This window comes from Telopea speciosissima, chromosome 8 (assembly GCF_018873765.1).
Source record: "Telopea speciosissima isolate NSW1024214 ecotype Mountain lineage chromosome 8, Tspe_v1, whole genome shotgun sequence".
NCBI classification, from domain to species: Eukaryota; Viridiplantae; Streptophyta; class Magnoliopsida; order Proteales; family Proteaceae; genus Telopea; species Telopea speciosissima.
In genome coordinates this window covers 3,920,677-3,942,486 of record NC_057923.1, presented here as the reverse complement: position 1 = coordinate 3,942,486, position 21,810 = coordinate 3,920,677, and the positions used below count along the sequence as shown (strand labels likewise).

The window sequence follows — 21,810 nt, the reverse complement described above, 5'->3', positions numbered from 1 at the left end:
CCATCTTTTTATTGTCATTTAGGCAGGTTCAATTAAACTATATAGATTCCAAACCTATAGCAAATCCAACACAACAGGGCTAAATGTGATGTTTACAATAAGTAATACAAATAGGCACCAGTTTGGTCTGATCACATTTCTCCTCCCTACTTTTCAGTCTACTTTCTCATCTAATCAAAATTTTGGGTTTTTCACACCTCAGATCAACTCCTTCAATACACATTCTTTACAAATTAAAATTGCCAGATATACAATGCACCAGCATTTCAAGATTGCCAGGGAATAGGAATATGGGGAAATGTCCTGGTAGCTCATGCTCTTACCTTCATCTGTTACCAATTGAAGGGCATATCAGCTCCTCTACCTTCCCTCAGAAAAGAATAGCCTCACTGAGCTCTCGATCTGAACACTAAGAGAAGAGGTCTAGTCACTGTCATCGTTTAAACCCAAGGCTGGAAAGTCTACATTCGGAAGCTCTGGCATTTTGAAACCATCAAGCCAAGGGCCTTCCACCTGATCCTTATTTGTTGGCTCATCATTCTCATCTTTCCCTCGACCCCCTAGCATCCCCTTGATTGCATTTCCAACAGTTCCAAAAGGGTGTCTCATTTTGTTCTTCACATTCATTATGAGTGAGACCTCAGAGAGCTGCCATGCAACAGTGACAAATATCATGATCGAAAGGAGCCAATGAGTGATACTGTTCTGTCTCTTCACCTTCCGAAGCTCTTTAAGGATTGCTTCTTGTACCATTTCTGTGCTTCCATCTTTTGGCCCGCCTACATTCTCATCTTTTGAATCCTCTTCGCTAACTGCAGAAAGCACATCCATTTCTGAGGCTGGTTTTGATGACTCGATGGTTACATCTCCCTTTAATGTCTCCAACTGTTACAAGAGTAAACAAGAAGAGTTCCAGGTCGAAGATTTAGTGAAGTGGGTGTTTTTATATTTCAAAGAAAGTACAGTAAGAAGGTTTCACTAGGAATTTAAACATGAATTCACAAGTCTTAAAGGGCGTACCCAGTGCATGAGGCTCCCGCCACTACGAGTTTGGGGAGGGTCATAATGTACACATCCTTACCAGTGCTTCACAGAGAGGCTGTTTCCCGACTCAAAACCAGAGTGGTCGTAATGGACCAACGGTAATCTTTGCACAGAAGTATGTGCAGTCCTTGGAACAAGAATTTCACAATTTTGTTAAGAACTTTTACAGGAACCTACACAGCCTTGTTCCCTGGGCTCCAAACCTTCCTGGAATGCTTTAATGGTGAAATCCAAAGTTATTCCCCTTTAGTCCCTTCAGATTCCTTCCAACACTAGTGTTCTAAATCATCATCATCATCATAGTACGAAAAGAGAAGAGGTTTTTTGGAGATTTTGTTAGGAGAGTATGTGGGACATAGGAAGTGAGGAAAGATATTAGAGATGTGATGGGGCTAGTATTTGCTGTTAGCAAAAAGGCATATAAAGATGAGAGATGTAGAAAGCACTATCAGGCCAGAGGAGATCTTTTAGCGATAAACATGGCTACCACCAAGGTTCAATGAATCGAACATGGGATAGGCCTCCATTGATTTTAATTCGAATTGGCTAGAATCGTCCAGAACCCTCTAAAATTGAAATAAGGAAGAAGCTAAAATTTCTCAAATTTTAGCATTTTTTGATTCAATAGACTTGTTGGGAACTTAATGTTAGAAATAAGTTTCATTGATTTTCTGTTATTTTCTTGACTGGGAAAAAAAAAGCAAAAGCAACTAATAAGATAAAGCATTTATCATGAACAATTTTAAAAAGGATTGCACGAATTGTCCAGAATCAAGATCAGTCATTTCCGATTCCCCAAACCTTGCTCTACCACAGTAATTCTATCATTTGCAGTAAACTACTAGAAGTTCAGTACTAGAAGTTCAGTATAGAAGATGCATTCGAAAGAGGGCCCTGGGAGAGAGAGTAGGTACTATTGAATTCAAAATTCTCATTTCCACGCATTAGAATGTGCTCTTGCTCTACACCCCCACTAATCGTTGTCTTTGGGAAGATCTAATTCATTCGTTTATGAATAGAAAAGAAAAAAAAAAGGCAAGATAAGTGAAAAGTAAGCACACTAAGAAAGAAAAAAAATAAAATAAAGGGCAAGAATACTTTTCCTCTTCCGAACGGCTTTACTCACAGTAAAAAAATATCATAACAGAAGCATTATTGAATTAAAAAAAATGGAAATCCTAACCCTAATCCACGAAGTATTATAAGAACATGGACTTGATCTTTTTTAAAGAAAAAAAATTTACCTGCGAAATTAATCTGGAAAGCAGCACCTGTTCGTCGTCGTCGACGAAGCAATCATCGGAGGCATTGTTTCTCCCCGCTCTCTTCTCCTCAATGAGATCTTGGATTGCCCCATGGAGGAGCTCCGCGTCATACTTAGCGTTCACCCGCAGTTGTACGTCCTCCGTCTCCTCCTCCTTCTCCATGTCCATGGCGATTTGGTAACTCAATAACGCAGAGATCTATTTGATTGAGCCCTTGAGTCTCACACCTTACCCAACTCTCCCAAATGGCTCAGAAGCGTTCCCAACCTTAAGAACTCGACAAAAAAGGATTGCGTAGTCTCTTCCTAGTTGGAAGAAACGTGGCAATTTTCGAATGGACGATTCAACTTGCAGTCTGGATTAGCAGATATTTTCTGCAACTATATTGAGGTGGTGGATTTGAAAATGAAGATGAGTTCACACTTCACATCTTTACACATTCCTGAGCTGCTAGGTGTACTTCTCTCTCCCTCTGTCAAAGTCATGGACTTTTGTATCGGCCGATAAGGCACCGATATAACCGAATTTTAGTAAAAAAAAGAAGAGAAAGAGAATGCTACTTATTGCTACCTGGGCACATGCGTTGCAATGCCCTTACGCCCAGACACAGGGGTGTGCAAAATGATCACCGTACCCTCATGAAAAGGTTGGGCGTAAGGGTAGCACACCACACACGTCCAGGTAGCATTCTCTTTACCTTCTTTCTTTTTCTTTTTTCTTTTTTTCTTTTTTTTTTTTTTTTTTTTTTTTTTTTTTTTTTAAACTCGATCAATATGATCAATCCATATTCATATCAATATCAATATCCACGATGATTGATACCGACTTCAATAATGTAAACCAAAATCTTGCTCAGAGTTTATTTTCTCTTTCTCTTCTCTATCCACACTGAATATATCATTTTGCTCGTTGTTATTGGTTTGACGTATAAAATGTTAATATAGGTGAGCAACGTATAGATCCCATGGTGGGTTATGATAGGCCTAACAACTCATTATGTGAGAGGGTATAGAAAGTAAGGAACGGCTCATTATGTGAGAGGGCATATGAAGGAACCCCTACTCCGGCCCATAATTTAATTTGTGGGAGAAAGAAAACTGCCTGGTCATGTGGAGCATGCACCATGACACAAGCGTGTGAAATTACTGTACCATCTCCCGTGAAATAAATAATCTAATACATGTTTATGCTTCTCTTTGAATGCTCTCTCATTGGGCCCCGCACTAGTGCAAGGGCCGCTCTACCTGTTTGTAATCTCTTGCCGTTTATTTATATAGGGGTGCTGTTCTCTGTGCCGCAGCGCAGGCTGCACCCAGGCACATGGGGATAGGTGCAATGACCACCCTGCCCCCTGAGTGGCAGGCCCATGTGCCTGGGTGCAGCCCGCGCTGCGGCACAGAGAACATTCTCCCATTTATATATCTAGGTTAATTTTATGTATATATATCAACCCATAGCCTAATTTGCATTGTACCGGGCGGATCCTACTTGTTACAACCCTTCTGACCTTATCAGGTGTAATGGTCAAAAATGGTCTATGGTTTATTGGATCTGTTTCGATTGATAAACTGAATTGTAACCAAATGGTTCTCATAACTCAAACTAAAATCGATCCAAATCAATTCGATTTTGTTTGGTTTGTATTCAGTTTCCTATACGATTTAGTAATTCGTTTTAATTTTTTCGATTTTGTTCGGTTTATGTCTTCAATTCATATGAGACTTGGAAATATCTCATACTAGTCTAGAAGAGGCAAGACGAAAAAGAGGAAACGCGCAGAATTGCAGAACTACAAAAGATAAAGTGAATAGAATCAACAGTTGAAGACGGAAGCGGAAGAAACGAACTGAAAACTGAAAGATTAAAACTCGTGATTTAGCCTTTTAAGGTTTAGTATAGTTTGGGTTTGATTTGTGGTTGTTTTATGCATGTTTTCGATCCAAATCATGCGGGTTTTACATTAAGAAGATTTTTCTCAGCATGTTCTATTTGATACGGATAGTACAAAAACCCGATTCAATATTATTAAAAAAGCGAGGAAGTAGAACCAAATCAAGATGATACAGATCAATCCCTTCTTGCCCGAAAGATCTTACCATTTCCGAAGGAATATAGGGAGACATCTCTTTTCCATTTCCATTTAAGAATTCTTTTCTTATGTGTTTCCACACCCCTTTGAGACCTCAAATCTCTCTCTCTCTCTCTCTCTCTCTCTCTCACACACACACACACATACACACATCTAACCGGTCATGTAGCTCCTGCACTAGCACAGTAGTCAATGAAAGTACACACAGAAGCATTGGTTTAGATGCAATTTTCGATTTCACTGGGGGCTGAATGGTCTTTTCACACAAAAAGGTATTGGCATAGGAACCACACGACCAGTTAACGTTCTTTTTCCCTTATATTTATACTCATCCACCCTACAAAATCTGTTGAGCTGAACAATAACATTAACCATCTCCTCTCTTGCAATGTAATTACTGAAGTAGCAAATTGGCAAAGGAAACTCAGAAGGGAGACGAAAAGAAAGTGACCATGAACCTCCAGAGTATTAACAAACTAAATCAGCAATTACAATTGAAAAACCATTTACAACAATTACAATCATTTACACCATCAACAAATGGGCACAAATTCAACTACCAGATCTATAAATTAGAGTCATTAGTAACAAACCCTGAACCAACATGAATATATGTACAAGTGAATGCAGTTGACACGTATGAGGTGAGCTTCAAAGTTGGGCATATGGAGGGATCAAAAGCTAAGGTAATTCAGAACAACCTATGGGAACTGGTACATGTAATCATTTTCCATGTCATCAAAATTGCATTGAGGAGTTAATGTCGCTTCACTTGCTGCACCACTCAATTTAGCCTGCGGTTAAAATGATCATATAAGTACATTTGGGGAAAATATTGATCCCAAGAACATGAATACTCAGAGATACATTTTACCATAAAGAGAAACTAAAACCATCTGGAAGAAACCTATAATATGAGAATAACTGTGACCCAAAGAGGAAGACAGATTTTGAATATTTATGTTCCAAGGGTTTTAGACGAAGTGAAATCACCAATGTATAACCAACTTTAACCGAATGGATAGCGGTGATTATGCCTAAACATCTTCAGAAATTCATTCCGTTCTCAAAATGGTCAGATTATAAACAATTATGAATATAAAAAGTGGCAATGAAACATAGTGGAAACATGTTGCAGCGTGAAAATTTGTTCATAAATTAATAACAGGGAAAGAGGCATCACTTACATAGACTTCATTTTTAATTAATTTAAAAAACCAGGAACAAAAGGGAAAAAGCAAGTTGCTTAGAAATACATTCTTGTAGTACTTTCTAAGAAGCTATCTGCCCTCTATAATCTATAGGGGCATTCTATCCTTGGGAAGGGTTCAAGTCTCCAGAGAAATGTTTTCCCACTTCAATCGACAGACTAAATGCAAGACTGGAAGAATCCATCTTCCCTACCTGTGCTGCAAAGGTGTCTCATGGGAAGGGGGCCAAGATGCACCATTTGACAGGTCATACCAAAGAGATACAGACTAGAAACCCCAGCATAGAATATCTACATGCCACGACCCAATGAACAGTACATCCTGTCATTGTGCACTTGTCTAACAACTGCCGCACAGGGGGACAGTAAATTTCTTGCCCTTTTCCTGATGCAAGGGATCATCATCAGGGTATGCCAGAAAATGATCATCCAAAACACAATTGAATTTGGCAAAGTTGTGAAGTGTACGAAATGAAAGCCCAAGTAAAGAGATAGACTTTGGAAGATGTATGGAATTTAGATTTTAAAGGTCACAGTCTAGAGAAATAGAAGAGGCATAGATAAATGTTCAGTTGTTAAGTTATTTCACTCACTAACCTTGGCTTGCTGGTAGCTTTCCAGCATCCGACGATACTGCTGACGTGCCTGAGGGGATTCAACCATCGACATAACTCTACCTACAGCTTCATCAGTAGCCACATCAACTTTCTGCTTACGGAATACCTTAAGGATGTCCTCATCTTCACTTTCATCAACAGATTTTGATTCGGGCCGGAACCCTCGCAAACCAACTCCTCTCCGACGCCACCTCAAGACAACCTTATCTAGAACACCAACAGCCCACACCATCTTATACTTCTTCCTGACTTGATGCCCCCTCACATGAGCCTGACAAAAACACAAAATAATGAAAACCCCATTATGCATTTTACATGTACCTTTTAAATGAATCTCTAGATATGCACTTAGAACAAAGATGAAGAGAGTCACCCAAGTTCTGGCTTTCCTTATTCACAACTCCATTTCTAGAGCAGACTATCTTATGTATGGAAGTATGTAATGCCTTACTTAAGAAGGCTGAAGCAACAAAAAAGAAAAAAGTTCCTTCTAAAGATTTTTTTTGGAAAAGGAGATTCTTAAGCACATATTTTAAGTCCTCATTTTTTTTTTAATTCATTTTATTTAAAATATCCAAGATTATTGTTAAAGGACTTCAAGTACCTGTATCTTCACAACTTTCTGGCGCAATGCCAAGAACTCTTTCCGTCCTTTCCAACCACGATACTTCTTCTGAATAGACAAAGCTGCTTTATCTAACTTATGATCACGAAGGTTGCGAAAGGCCAACTTTGATGCAGCTGAAAGCTCAAGAATGTCGTCTGTAGTGATATCGTAACCATCAACACTAGAAGCTACTACTGCTTCTCTTTGTTGCCGCTTTCTGAAAGAATGTGCACGAAAAGCAGATTGTATACGTGCAGCAGCCTGAGCTGCATTTCGAACTGCAGCAAGGGAATCTCTGAGTGAAAGCTGATCCTCTGTGGCACCAAGGCTCTCCTTGAAGATATTCTCCATAGTTCGTTCTGCCTCCACAGCAGCTGCACCTTTCGAAAGCTCAGTTTCTTCCAGTTTCAGAGATGAAAGGTGGCTAGTTAGAGCCACCTCTGAGAGATATCCAGCAAGTCCTTTGTGACCATTGGCAGCAGCAATGGATGCTGGAGATTGACCTGTTGGATCTTGTGAGGTGGGATCTGTCACCGCACCAGCTGATGCACCAGCAGCTAGAAGTGCAGCAACCATTTTTTCCCTGCGCACAAGGACAGCATTTCAGTTTGTATAACATTTGAAGATTCTAATCTCTAACAGCTGTTCTCTTTGGTTAGATAAAAAATCACTTGGTAAAGTATTTGAACTTCTTGAAAGTTGGTCTAGAAGCCCCAACTTGACGAAATTCAGACTCCATATACCTTTGAACTCCTGGACCTTTTTGCATATAGTAAAAATGCAACAGAAAGATGGTTACAATCATTAAAACATGGCAAACTTTGCAGTAGTAAAGTCCCAGTGAGGACCCAATCATCTATTCAGATTGTAGGAGCTAAGAAAATAGGGGGCAAGTGTAACATGACTTTGGAAGAAGTGAGTGAGAAAAGACATGCATGGCCTAAGGTTGACAAAGAGGGCTCTAAATAAAATTGAATGAGGAAAGGGGATTTGTGTAGCCAACTCCATATACTTGCGGTAAGGCTTAGATTAGTTGAGTTGTGAAACAGTCACTGCAATGTGTTTTGTAGACTACAGGTGGACTCGATAGATAATTTGTACTTTTATCTTAGGAACCTAGAAGAATTAAGAGCATTTCCCAACACCAGGACATGATGTGAGACATCTCATCTGCCTAGAGTGGGGACCATAATTAACTTCACAAATTTAAATTTATTTCAAAAAAAAGCAAAAAAAAAAAAAATCTAGACTGGCACCAACTTTGCTACACGGAAAGTTGGTGTGGCAATTTCAACCAGCCATATATCCTCAATTTCTCATCTGCCTATTCTTTTCTAGAAAACCTTCAATTTTTTGACTGGATTTTCAAAGCTTTATTTTTCCACTTGGCCAACTCTGTTTTGGCTGAAATTTGACACATCAGTAGGGGACCGTTGGGTCTACCTGTCCACAAAATTTCAGCTCCATCCAATGTGCCATGTGGCAGATATTGGTGCCAGACTAGAGAAACTTCCAAGAATATTTCGTTTGTAGAAAATTCAAAGAAGTAATATAAGATTGAAAAAAATGCATATATACACCCATAAATGTAGGAAAAACAACAATGCTTCATGAATTGTCAGTTGTCAACTTGTCACAGAATCAAAAACAAATTAGAACAGGCCCAAAACAAAATCCCCACTTAAAGATCTAAATTTCTATTCAATTGTACCTTGAAAAACAAAATAACTCCATATCAAAATATAATAAAAATTACAGATATCGATTCCCATAAGCTATCTGTTGGCAGAATCGTGGGCTAGAAAAGAGAGAATGAGAGAATAATTGCTTAGCTTCATTGATAGGTAAGCCCCTCTATTTATAATAGAGGGGAAAGTTACAAGAGACTAAAATAGGCGATGCGGGACTAAAACCCACATAGCCGACTTAAACTTAATAACATAAAAACTACCCCAAAAGGACCAGAATACCCCACGGTATTCTGGAGTACATATTCCAGCACTCCCCCTCAAGCTGGATTGTACAAATAATTAAAGAAAGAAGATCCAACTTGAACTAAAGAAAAAAAGAACTCCATAATAATGCTAACACTCCCCCTCAAGTTGGCGCATATAATATACTAATGCCCAACTTGAACAAAATTGGAAAAAATAAGTTGTAGCAGAATCCAGCTTCAAGACGAATGCAGCTCCCAATTAAACCTTCAAGAACTTGAAAAAAATAGATCTTCAAAACTTGGGCAGACTTGATCAGCAAACCGAGACTGGAATGTCTTCCAAAAAAGGCAGCTTTCACCAATCTTCTATTGCTGTCCAGTAATGAATCTCCGAATGATAATCTTGAAGATAAGTAACAAGAGTAGCGAACAGATGAATCAAGTAGCAGAAAAAATCAAGCAGCAGAAAAAATCAAGCCAACTGTAGAACCTCATATAGGCAGGTAATAACCAAACATCTTCAATACTTTAATGCCAATCTCCCCCTTACGGCAAACTCAACCCAATAATGAAGGATACCAAGTAGCAATGGTAGAAACACTAATCTTCTATATTTTGCACCAAGTGTTCCTGCAAGTTCTGCTTTCTGCAATGGCTGCAGGTATACTGTACATAATCCCCCCCTCACATGTAGTAGTACACGTGGACAGAAAATGGAGATGATGTAAGAAACAGTGCAAAAGTATAATATTCCAGAATTTTCCAAAATGGTGCTAAGGGTAATGGAAAGAGAAGAAATGGCAATTTAGAGAATACCATAAACTTCAAAGGTGGTTATGGGTATATGCCAAAGGTATGATATGGGAGGTGGTGAAGTGAAAAGAAGCAGTGGGATAATGAATCATGGACAAAGCAACACAGTAATCTACAACCTTCTTTCAATCGATCAAACTAATTCCAAAACGCCAATCTCCAATGATCATAACTGAATTATAAAAAACAGGTCTAATTTGTAGAAGGAGAAGGCACCATTCTTCAAAAACTTGATCAATCTTCACACAAAGAAGAATCAGTGTGCAAAAGTCCAAACTATAAACTCCCACATGCTAAATAGAATTGACGAAGATATCTGGACAACAATGGATGTAAGAAGCTTCAACAAAAAACTTGGATCAGATCTGAATTAGTGAATAAGGCTAGCATCAAGCTCTCAAAGTAAGCCGGATATGAACCACAAAAGCTTCACATAACTGAATAGGTTCGTAGTTGCAACCAATAACCTTGAAACATACTGTTGTAATCCCAAATAAGCTGATCTCCAGGGTAGTAGATTCGAGTCTTTAATAATGAAAGAAATTCAATCTCCAATAGTAGGATACTCAGTCTCAATAATAGGGCAGCAGTAGTCCACATAAAGGCAGCAGTAACATGTCAACCAATCATGCTTACAGAAGCCAATTAATAGAACCAGCAAATATAAGATAATAACTCAGCAAATCCAATAGGTAGTTGAAGCAACCAGCCACATAAGAATCAGTAAAATAGGCTGATAATTGGAAAAAATCAAACCATAAGATGAACCTGAGTTTTTTCAATAATAAATCCATGATTGATGCTGAAACTTGGGTTGAATACTCCTCTGATGGTGATAAAAGTCCCCTAAAAAAATCAGCAAGATAGGACATCCCTTCCCTTAAGATCGATTAAAGTCAAGGTTTTGTAAAAAACCCTGAAAGTTGAGATCGAATGTAGGGAAGGGGGCTTAAAAAAAAAATTGATGATGACTTGTCAAAGATTGATGATGCATTTGAATAGATGTTGTCATCTGCGGCTTCAAATGGATCTCTTATACGAATAACCAATCTCTATTTGTGTTTGAGACTTGATCTTCAAGAGGGAGAAACACCAAAAATTGCTAAAAAAATAGGGCAGCAGCTATCCTGTGTAATAAAACTTCTTCAAGCCATGAATAGTTGAAGTAGAATGTCCCTCTTGATGGTAGAAACACCTCCAAAAAACGCCAGCAGCAACAAGCAACCCTAACCCTAAAATCGATATGTGTCAGGGTTTTGTAAAACCCTGAAAATGAGGATCGATTGGGGTTAGGGGTCTTCAAACACTTGGAAAGAGGCTAATACTGAGGTCGAGTGGTCCTTGTAGTTGGAGTAATCAGCCCTCCAAAAATTAGCAAAAATTGAAACCTGAAAGTCAGGGTTTTTAGCAGGTAACCAAATTAGCAGGTTAAGGAAGTTTTGCTGTAGAAACAAATCCAGCCATCAGAAAGGGTCCAAACTTAGGTCGAGTAGGGCTTGTAGTAGTAGGAAATCACCCCCAAAAATTCAGCCGCATCGAAAAAGGGAAACCCTAAAATCGATTAGAGTCAGGGTTTTTCAAAACCCTGACAAGTTGAGATCAATTAGGGTAGGGGTTGGAATGGTTAATGAGAGATGGAGAAAAAGAAAAAAAGGGAAGTAGGACATTGGAATAGGGTAGTAAGGTGCTGGAAAAGATAGCAAAGGGAGCTCCAATGGTGGAAGGTCAGCCTTCTATGATGATAAGATTCTGATCTCCAAAGAATTCTGGGAATCTCCAAATCGCAGAGATGGTTCCAGCAGTTTTTAATCGAAAAAAAAATAGATATAATGGAGGAGGGCAGCAACTAAATCATTGGATATTGTATTTACCTCATTAGTGCTGCCCCCTTACAAGGATGAGAAGAAAAAAAACAGAAGGAGAAGCCGAGAAAGAGAGAAGGGAGAGATCGATTTAAGAGATAGAGTAGGGTTTTTTCTCTTTTTCTAACCTAGATCAGACCTGCTCTAATACCATGTTGGAACCGCTTCCTCTAAAAAGCCGACCTTATAGGAAAGGGAGGAAACAATATGTATATCATAAAGGAGCACTAACACGGCGGACTATCCAAAGGGGGACACGGGTGGATAAATAATTTTTTTAACACCTGCCCGCTCCCGGGGGGATTCGATACCGTGACCCCTGCCTGCTCTGATACCATGTTGGCAGAATCGTGGGCTAGAAAAGAGAGAATGAGAGAATAATTGCTTACCTTCATTGATAGGTAAGCCCCTCTATTTATAATAGAGGGGAAAGTTACAAGAGACTAAAATAGGCGATGCGGGACTAAAACCCACATAGCCGACTTAAACTTAATAACATAAAAACTACCCCAAAAGGACCAGAATACCCCCACGATATTCTGGAGTACATATTCCAACAATCAAAAAAGTTACAAAAAGAAAAAGAAGAACCTATATAGCAGGGCTGGTGACACAAAGCCTTCAACAACTACAGAGAAGCCCCTAAGCTGAATCTAAAAGAACTTCCAACAGTATTTCAGAGGGATGTCTGGGATGCTTGGGATGCCAGATGACTGTCGCGGCCATGCCCAGTTTATCTGGAGATTGGAACACAAGATTTTGTCCGGACGGCAAAATTGGGTGGTAGTCCTCCCCCCTAGCCCCCCACCCCAACCGTCCCTAACTGGATACTGTTTTCTAAACACTAATTTCCAGAAAATGCTGAATATGTTAACATGATAAGTCAAAAGTGTTATTTTAAAAGATATTTAAAATAAAGAAAATTCTATCTTATGTTCTAGAATTGAGACAACAGACAATAATGCCAATTTGGATTTTAATGTATGAAGCACAAGGGGCTTCAAATATTAGAACCTCAAAATTTGAGAAATGCACATCATGTGCCTTAAACATTAAGGGTGTAAACCTCAATACCTAACCTTTGCAGTGCTTTAATTGACCTCATCACAATGCAGAATACGAATGGTTGAAGCAAGAACATGACAGATTTTTAATTTACCTTCCAAACCGTGCAGCCCAATGAAGAGCAGTCCAACCATTAACATCACGGAAATTTATACTGATCCCAGAGTTAAGAATTGGATTTAAAGCCCACTCAAAGCCCAACCCAGCAACCGTATGTATTATCCGTTGCTCTTTCTTGGACAGGGAACAGCCGAGTGTGTCACCTTCTGCCTGGTATTTGGACAAAAGCCAACACTGCAACTTGTCTTTTAAAAGTTCTTGAACAAGCCAATCCACGGTACTCAATGGAGTCTCACTACCAACTAAGAGTGTGTCTATAATATGTCCCCATGGATCTTCATCAACTTTCAATTTTCTCAGTACATCAATTCCTGATTCAACACTATCTTCTCTTTGAGCCAGTGGATCACACACAAGCATCTGTGCAAACCTGACAAGGAGCAGCAGTTCTTCTGTGCTTTTAGTTACTTCTTTCTGTGGTAAATCACAGTGAGTACAGCTCCCTTGCTTGATATTGTATGTAAATTCCCGGATTTCGCTGCAGGATTCCCTATTGCCACATGTGATGCATAGACTGACATTTCCAGGACCATGTGGAGGAGCCTTGCAACGAAGAACACCATCTTGAATGATTTCTAGAGGAACTTCAGTGTCACCAAACATACAATTCCATGAAAACTCTGATGGATCACAAAGGAAAGATCCGATAATAATGACCTGCATCACATAGTTCCAACTTTAGATTATTGAAACTGACATTGGAACAGAAGTTACTTGAAACATTGACAACTTGTGCGGGATTAGAAGGAAAATTTGGGAAAGTGATACTACAGTGCCCATCAGGGCACAATTACCCAGTTTTTTCCTGACCACTGATGGTCAAACCAAACTGTCCTAACCGTTCACTTAATACCACCTTAATATTATCCACTTGTGATCCATTCTACATGAGCTTGATGATCCTCATCGTTTGATCAATAGGCTTCATTTAGGAAAAATCATGATTTAGTTGAACTCTAAAGACGCACTTGGGTAGGATAGTCAGCACATTTAGCTCTCCAACATGCAACAACCAAGGTCTATGAAGATATGAGGAATTTCCATAGTGACTCTACAGAAATTAGAAGTTATAATACACATGAACAGAATAAATGAAGTAAGAATATGACATGAAATGCAGTTGGAAGCTAGGTAGGTAGTGTAAAATATAGTTTACCATACAAAGATCTACGAGGAGTTGATAGAATTTAAAATCTTGATATCTGACAGCACCTATAAAAAAAAGATGTAACAGTTTTTTTTTTTTTTTTTTGGGGGGGGGGTGTTATTATTGTACAATTAAGAGTAGGATCCATGATTAAAGATATGGGTTTTCAATGATATCATGACTCTAATAGATAAATGGGCAATGATTTAGTAAGAATGTGGTTAGCTGTCATTGACTATTCCACCAATTGGATTGGAATTAGGGCATTTATGTCAATAGACAGGGTATGGACTTGACTTGACCTCCAATTTGGAAGTTCGAAAATCAATAGTGCTGTGCTTACATCTGCTTTAAATCATTCCCCATAAAAACAGGAAAATGTCCATGCATGGCCTCAATAGGATAAGCTCATCTTAAGGCCCACCATTTTAGCCATGTGGACAGCAGATCTAGTCAAATTAATTGTTGGATTGGTAATATACTCCTTGGATTAGCGTCGAATTTCGGGTTCTATCTCAACCATATGGCTCACATGTATTGAACTTTTACCCTTGTATTTTTGGCTTCCTTGCCAAAGTCGAATTCTCAACCAATTTTCAAAGCTCTACGCTTCCATACGGAGCAATGTGTTTGGTGTAAAACTAAATGTGGTGGACAGATGGTAACGTGGTAACTTGGACAACAGGTCCAATAATTTCAGCACCAACTAGGCTGCCATTTACTGACATTTAGGACTATGCACAGTTGCACACAACCTTATCTAAACGGGGCAGAAAGGAAACTTCCTATATAAATATAAGAAGTCTTATATTTCTCAGATCAAATAAACAAGCAATAATAGACGGTTAACAAGTGTTTAGTCAGTCGTTTTTCCTATGGCACATTGAAGAAGTAACCACCCTTCCAATCATCCAGATCAATGTGATGGCTAACGTTCATTTAAGATTTGACATTGGGTCCTTCATACATGTGTCATGTGAACAGCGTATCTAAGAATTGACATGAACAGAATCAATTAATCATAAAATCCAAGTTTCTCAGTAAAAAAATTCTGATTTAAACCATGACATTTGAAGACAGTTCAGTTTACAACTGGGAAATGAGGGAGTATCATTCAAAAAGGAGCATGATCATAGATATAGGACTTCGTGGAACATACCTTGGTAGCCTCAGTGGCATATCCCCAATCTGGTGATATTTCATGAATAGTAAATCTCTGTTTCTGTGCGATGGACAAACTTGAATGTCCTTCAAGAGGAACTTCAAGGTGATTTTCTTGGTCAAACCACATTGACCAAGAATATGCAGATCTTTTGGAGCTTTCTACTACTTGAGGCAGTGCTGTTGAAGTTGGTGATACAAGAGAACTGTCGGAGCCTAATAGAAACTCTCTAGCCACTGAAAGTTGCATTTGCATGTTTGAATCACTCTCAGAAGTAGTGTAGTAATTCAACCTATTTTCTGAACTATTACCATGAAAATCCAACCGCTGAGAAGTCCAGGTTTCCTGTTGTCCAACTGGGCTTCCCAAGATTCTCCCCCTTTCTGACGACACAGGCTTTTCATGTTCAAGTGTCTGTATCAGTACAAGCCTCCAAATCAGTTCAGGTTTTGCAAAACCTCATGCACAATAACTTCCTTATCCAGAAAAGTAGAAATTGAGTATTGCAGAAGTGTAATAATATGTCAATTTATAGAAACATAAATATATGTTCAGTTTTTGGTAGGAATTGTTTGATAAATGCAGAAAGTCTGATGGATCTGACAGAGAAGGAAAATCAACAGCTAAAACAAATAAAATAGGATAATATTTGGCATAACTCACATTTCCATCTGATATGTTGGAGAATTTCTCTCGAGAATCAAACCCAGTTGAAGTGGAACACGATTCCAGCATCTCTTTCCATGATAGAGACTCCTTCTTCTCAAGTGTATATTCAGAACCCAAATGTTCCCTGTCAACTACAGAAAGCACAAGTGGTTAGTTAGACACACCTTTTCTTCTCCCTACTTTTCTCTTTTTCGGAAATCAATAGCAAAATGAAGTTAGATACTCTTTCTTGGAGTGAAACACATAATTTCCTTTAAATTTAAAGAATGTGTCATAGGATAGTAGTAAGATTAGTTTGTGTATTTTGAACAAAAATAGGATGTGTATATTGGGGCTTAGGAAAGTTCTCTAGCCTCCATCTGAATTTAGATATCTATCAATTTTTGTTTAGGAGTCTTAAGCAAGTCCAAGTCAAGGTAGGAATAGGGAAAAGGATTTTTATATGTGGGGGTATATATAGACACCTTGTAATCAGTTTATATTCAGCTATGGTTAGGGAATGGAATACGTGTTTGGGTGGATTGATCCTTTTCTTTGTAGGGTTGATGCTCAAACCTAATACAGTTTTCATGGTGAATCATGTCATGTTTTCCCTAATGTTTCTCTATTATCTGCAACTTTCGACTACAGAAAGTTTTTTATTTCTGATTGGCATATATCTTTGCTGTTTTCAGTTATTGATTCTGATTACTTCATGGTCTTCAATCTGGTTTTGTGCATTCAAGCCCGAATTTTAGGTCTGGAATTATACTTCGTTTCTGAATTTTGTTTTATTTTTAAAAACCTAATTTCATAACTGGTTGAGAACCCAACTTCTGAATCATATTTTCTAATTGTAGCCTTGTTTTCAAAAATAAAATCTAGCCTAGTCCCCTGACCTCAGTTTACTCTATTATTTGGGGTCTCCACTAGCAAGGTTTAAAGTATCGGTATCGGGTATCGTATTGGAAGGATGATTTTAAGAGATGAATCGTATCAAAGAGACACAAGATACGCTAGATACGTTGGAAATGGTCAAGAAACATATGGAAATGCTTAGAATATGTGCAAAATACAGTTTTGAAGCATAACACACTATAAGTAATACATAAAATATGTCATGTATAAAAAGAGAACAAAGTAAGATGAGACAAGTGGAAATGCTTAGGATATGTAAATACAGTTTTAAAGAATAAAACACTACAAGTAATACATAAAATATGTCATGTATAAAAAGGAGGTCAATTAATTATATATAAAGGATGAGGTTTCTTATATGTACTAATACTAAAAAAAAATTAGGTATCATATCGGTACCTTAAAGATACAATATGTATCGGTTAGTATCGGCGGACACAGAAAGATACTTAACACCTTGTCCACTAGCATCATTCGAAGAACAAACAAGAAAAGGGTTATTGTTTAGGCAGGATAAATGGGTGTGGTCCAATGGCTAAAGCCTAAAGCTCTGCCAGCTTCTTGTAGTTCGCCTATAAGCATCGAGAGCCCAGCCAAGGAGCTATTAAAGCTCTTAAGCTGAGGAGCACAGTTTCAACTCGAAAGCCGGCCCATTACCATCAGGTATCCAAATTGTTCGATATCAGATTCATAATTCACAATAAATCTAAGAGGTAAAAATGCAAGCAAATAGAGGAAATCAATAACAACAACAAACACAGCCTTATCCCAACTTAATGGGGTTCGGCTACATGGATCCAAAACAAACAAGAAAAAGGAAGACTATTTTAAAAAAAAAGTGGGGGGGGGGGGGATAATGAGGAGATGACAAAAGGGAAATGACAAATGAAAGATGGAAACTAAAAGAAAGGAAGAGAGATGAAAGCAAATATAAAATGGAGTACAAAGAAATTCCAGGAGATTGATAAAGATGGTATCAACATTGCAAAGATTGCTAACATCCGGAATATTATATACAAGATATAAGGAAAGGGGAAGCTCCTGCATTACCACCAACATGAAGCAGGAAGTGTGATATAGTTCTATTTCTTTTTTATTATTTTTCTTAAACCAACGATCCTGAACACCAACAAACAAAACATACCTGTATGTTGTAGCAACTGGTGGTTGTTTGAATTCTCTAGCCCCCCAGCATTCCAACTATAATGCTGATCACATATTTTGTACTCTGGTCCATGTGGTAAAACTTCAAACTTGTCCTGTTTGGAGCCCTTCATTTCAAAGTCTAGGATTCCTGAATCTTTTGTCTTCTCCATCTGAGTGCAGTATGAAGAAAGTTCTTCTGCAAGGTCATCGTCATTCAAACTTAACTGCTCTTGAAGCCTTCGAAGTGCTTGGTTGACCTCAGGCTCAGATGAACTACTAAACTCTCTCGATCTCTCCATTTGATCCAAGTGATCCAGCTCAGTACTGATAACTGACTCAGAACTGACTTCCACAGATCCTGGACTAATGCAATTGCGAGATGATTCATAAAATTCACTAGTTCCAGACAAAGAGCCAGTATTTTGGGCAGTACAAGGAGTGGTACTCTGACTTGGAGTAGAAGAAAAGCCTGGTGACAGGTAAGAGAGTGATCCAGCATTGTGCCTTCCCTGTAAACACATTAAATCAACCTAGTTTTGTAACATAACTACTCAGGATTGTACTAGTCACCACCTACTGTAAATGACATAAAGCATCAAAATAAGTAACAACCAAAACATAAAAATAAGAGATGCATCAAGAAAATGGCAGCTAAGATCCATAGGAAGGGGCATTTAGCCAGAACAGTTCACAACACTGAATGGACAACCATAATGTGGTGGTGGTGGTGAAAAGTATAAACAATTTGCTTTAAGTCGAGACAGCTTGAGATTATAATAGAAGATCTGAGAAACAACATGATCCATCCTGTTTCCATGGTACTTCAACATATTTTGGTCTATGTGGGAGGAATGAAACACAAAATATGAGGTGTAGGGTCACGGGAACAAGTAGGGAGACATCACAGCTTCAGAGTTCAAATGACCCTTAAAGATTTCAACGCATACAGTAATGTCAAATTCAGAAAAGAATGGGACACGATTGTTTCTAATGTTCTTCCATTATTTGGTTTATGTTTCTAATGTTTCTTCCATTATTTAGCTTTATGTACTGCAGCATTTTTCGATGGGCGTCAATCCTTTGGACCTCCCCTTTTTTAATTCAATAAAGATTAAAAAAAAAAATAAATAAACTGGTCTATAATTCTAGAAGCAATTCCTCATAAAATTTGAAATAAAGCTTCACCCATAATGTAAATAAAGAAAGAAGGGGAAGGCCAAAAATGACTTGGGAGAAGCCGTGAGAAAAGACATGCATGATTTAAAATTACAACAAATATGGGCCTGTGAGTTGAATGCCGAAACAAGGCTCATGTATCCAATTCCTAATGCAGAATCGATCCTGAAACAGTAACCCAGCGAGAGATCAATCACATAAGGGGACAAACCAGTAATAAAAACTGAAGTCTCTAACATTTTTTTCATATAAAAGAAGAATAAAAAAGGATATGAACACTGCTTTACCACCTGGCCAGCGGGAATGGAATCACCATCACACCCAACCTACTGAATCACCACAGTAGGCCAGCAGAGTCTGATCGGAATCACCACCAAGAGGTATTACAGCTTCACCACTGCAACCTGTCCAGATTCATCATTGAACCAAAGGGGAAAAAAAAACTTTATTTCTTGTGCATTTTCTGGATTTCCTCCTTGAACTGAACTGCATCAACCCCATTCTGTTGGAATAAGTCATGGTAATCTTCCTGATAAGGTAAGCCCAGAGACTTGGACTGATGCGTTAGAATCGAATTCGAATCCTCAATACTAGCTCCAGAAGCATCAAACAGTTAAAGGCATTGTTACATACTGACTCAGATAAGCTTCACTGCTTCATTTTTGAGAAAGGTGCACCTGATTCCAAATCCTCAATACCAAGTCCAATTTGGAAAATCTCTGATACTAGTATGATGCCTTCAGCTATGCATTCTATATGATACCCACACCCACAAACGTGGGAGAAAAAAATTTCATATGGTCTGAACCATGTTGGGGAATGATGTGGCCACCATCATCTTAGAAGATATTAGTTCCTCTATGTTATACTTTGATTCATATTTGTAAACCAATTTGAGTCCAAACATGCCTGTTTTAACACTACTAATTTTCATTTGGATGCACAAATGCAGAAGAAAAAACATTTTCCGAAGTTCTATTTATAATTTGGGTAGTTATACATATAACAATGGAAAGTGATGTTTCCGAAAATCACAAGACAAATCTGAGCCATCCAATTTTATGTTTTTTTTTTAAAATCTAATCTGTCTATTCCCACTCAGAGTAGGGAGAGTGAATAGTAATGTCTAGAATACTGGAACACATGCATGGACATAAATGGGATGTGTGCCAATACAAAAGGAGGTATTTAATTGAACTAGACTCCGAAATTTGATATGTGGCTAATCTAGACCATGTCCTCTCTATCCAAAGGTCGGAGTAGACATATCATCTGTCTACGTGGCAGAATAAATGCTTTGTGACATTTGGAAAAATAACAGACCTTTCTGACAATAATAATTCACCATCATTGTCTTCCAAATGTTTACAAAACTATTTATCTACTTCCATATTAGAAATTTCCACAATTTTTCACAACTCCATTAGGTAATATATCCATTGAAATTACAATCTTAGAAGTTACATGCCTTCATGGTGATTTGAGGATTACCCCTGCCCTTATCTTGGAAATTCTGCTATTGTGGCCCTTAAGCCTTAATGCCCAGACATATGCAGGCAAAAGAAACCTCCCATATGATTGGTTTCTCAGACAAAAAGGACCTCTTGCTGAAGAAAAGATAACATCTATAATCACCCCAAGAAACCATCAATTATTTCTAATCCTACAATAGACAAGGTCAAGGCACAGCATCAAGGAATAACAGTTCTCCCGTGTAAATTAGTTTGCATGTGGACATTAAGAGCTGAAACAAACTCCTATAGTTCAGCAGCAACAAGATGGGTGTCATAGAAGACTAAGTCCACTTAGTTTCTTTAACATCACCAAACTATTTTAACTGATCCATGCACATAGCACAACATATAGAGGCAATGAATACACTAATTTTCACAGGTCAAAATGGAAAAAGGAGAAACCCTCATGCTTAAGCTTTAGCAGCAACAACACAAAAAATCATGGAAATAAATAAACAAATGCAATATGCAAGAGAGACAAACCATGAGTTTAATAAAAACTTAAAAAAAAAGAAAAGGTTAATGTACGGTGAATCATTAATTTTCATAAGATCAGATAATAGAACTGTCATATGATTTGCCCCGCCCATAATCAGCATGAGTAGCATACCTCACTGACTTCTCTATAATGAACAAGAACGATGTGGTCATACGCCCTGGCAAAGAAAATACTATATGAGACCAAATGTGAATATTTAGAATCTGTCAGAAACTAGATTGAGTGATAGGATGTCATTGCTTTAGCGCTAACATATTTCACATTTGTTTACTAAGTTCCTGATTTAGAATTCCACAGAATTTTAAATAAAAACAAAATAAAAATTCTTATTAGAGTTGTTTCAAGTGCAACTCAATTGTACCCCTCAACAGTATCTAAGAATAAATAGATAAACTGTTCTTTAACAATTTACATGGAGGTAATCTATAAGCACATACATGTAAACACAAATCACACAAAATACATATCTGAATCAGAGTACACTTAGAATCAACAAATCTAAAGCACAGAGACAAAATAATAATAATAATAATAATAATAACTCAATCCACCACTCAGAATTTTTTTTTTCCAATTAACAATTTATTCATGAAAGGAGAGAAATAATAAATAGTGAGTGCATAGTTATTCCTAATTATACATCCCACGAAAGGACCAAGGCTCATGGAGCCATCCCATCACAAATACAACAACAGTTACAGCAATTACCACTCACAGAAATACCTTCTTGAAAACCAAGTCTCGGTCACACGATCTCTGCCTTGACAATTCATCAACAGTTTAATTGGCACTTACTGGCATCCATTGAAAAAACAATATCCAGCGGCAAAACAAGATCCTGAATGGTTCTTATAAGCTGAGCATACACAAGGTTCCTCAGTAGTATTCCTCATCCACCCAATTACATACACTGATCACCTTCAACTATTGTATCTCTGCTCGATCGACAATTGAAACCCTGTTTCCAAAGGC

The 21,810-nt window shown here is 38.0% G+C and overlaps 2 protein-coding genes across 3 annotated transcripts in view; both read right to left on the bottom strand.

The window, feature by feature from the left end:
• Positions 1-316: 316 nt before the first annotated feature.
• On the bottom strand, positions 317-2,521 carry LOC122671684. The gene is made up of 3 exons (XM_043869053.1): positions 2,289-2,521; positions 514-885; positions 317-461 (listed from the first exon to the last, which is right to left on the bottom strand). Exons 1-3 carry the CDS (start codon positions 2,475-2,477, stop codon positions 441-443), a joined length of 582 nt encoding a protein of 193 aa, XP_043724988.1. The 5' UTR covers positions 2,478-2,521; the 3' UTR covers positions 317-440.
• A 2,322-nt stretch (positions 2,522-4,843) lies between these two features.
• The window catches only part of LOC122670685 (calmodulin-binding transcription activator 4-like), a 30,237-nt gene continuing 13,270 nt past the window's right edge, over positions 4,844-21,810 (bottom strand). Inside the window, exons 5-13 of one of the 2 annotated variants that reach the window (XM_043867646.1) lie at positions 20,950-20,995; positions 17,648-18,158; positions 15,601-15,737; positions 14,935-15,351; positions 12,952-13,285; positions 12,603-12,912; positions 6,830-7,415; positions 6,206-6,496; positions 4,844-5,192 (exon numbers count right to left, since the gene is read on the bottom strand). In XM_043867646.1, coding sequence (XP_043723581.1) covers positions 5,100-5,192; positions 6,206-6,496; positions 6,830-7,415; positions 12,603-12,912; positions 12,952-13,285; positions 14,935-15,351; positions 15,601-15,737; positions 17,648-18,158; positions 20,950-20,995 — 2,725 coding nt within the window. In that variant the 3' untranslated portion in view covers positions 4,844-5,099. Of the gene's footprint in view, positions 5,193-6,205; positions 6,497-6,829; positions 7,416-12,602; positions 13,286-14,934; positions 15,352-15,600; positions 15,738-17,647; positions 18,159-20,949; positions 20,996-21,810 lie in introns of both variants that reach the window. The other variant, XM_043867645.1, reaches the window with a different exon arrangement.

What these genes read in the sequence shown, in the direction of transcription:
- LOC122671684 (XM_043869053.1), bottom strand. Translation starts at nt 2,477, where the DNA reads ATGGACATGGAGAAGGAGGAGGAGACGGAGGACGTACAACTGCGGGTG. An exon ending in TTTCCAGATTAATTTCGCAG is followed by an intron (nt 886 to 2,288) that starts GTAAATTTTTTT and finishes CTCTTGTAACAG; the next exon opens with TTGGAGACATTAAAGGGAGA. An exon ending in AGCCAACAAATAAGGATCAG is followed by an intron (nt 462 to 513) that starts GTGGAAGGCCCT and finishes TTCCGAATGTAG; the next exon opens with ACTTTCCAGCCTTGGGTTTA.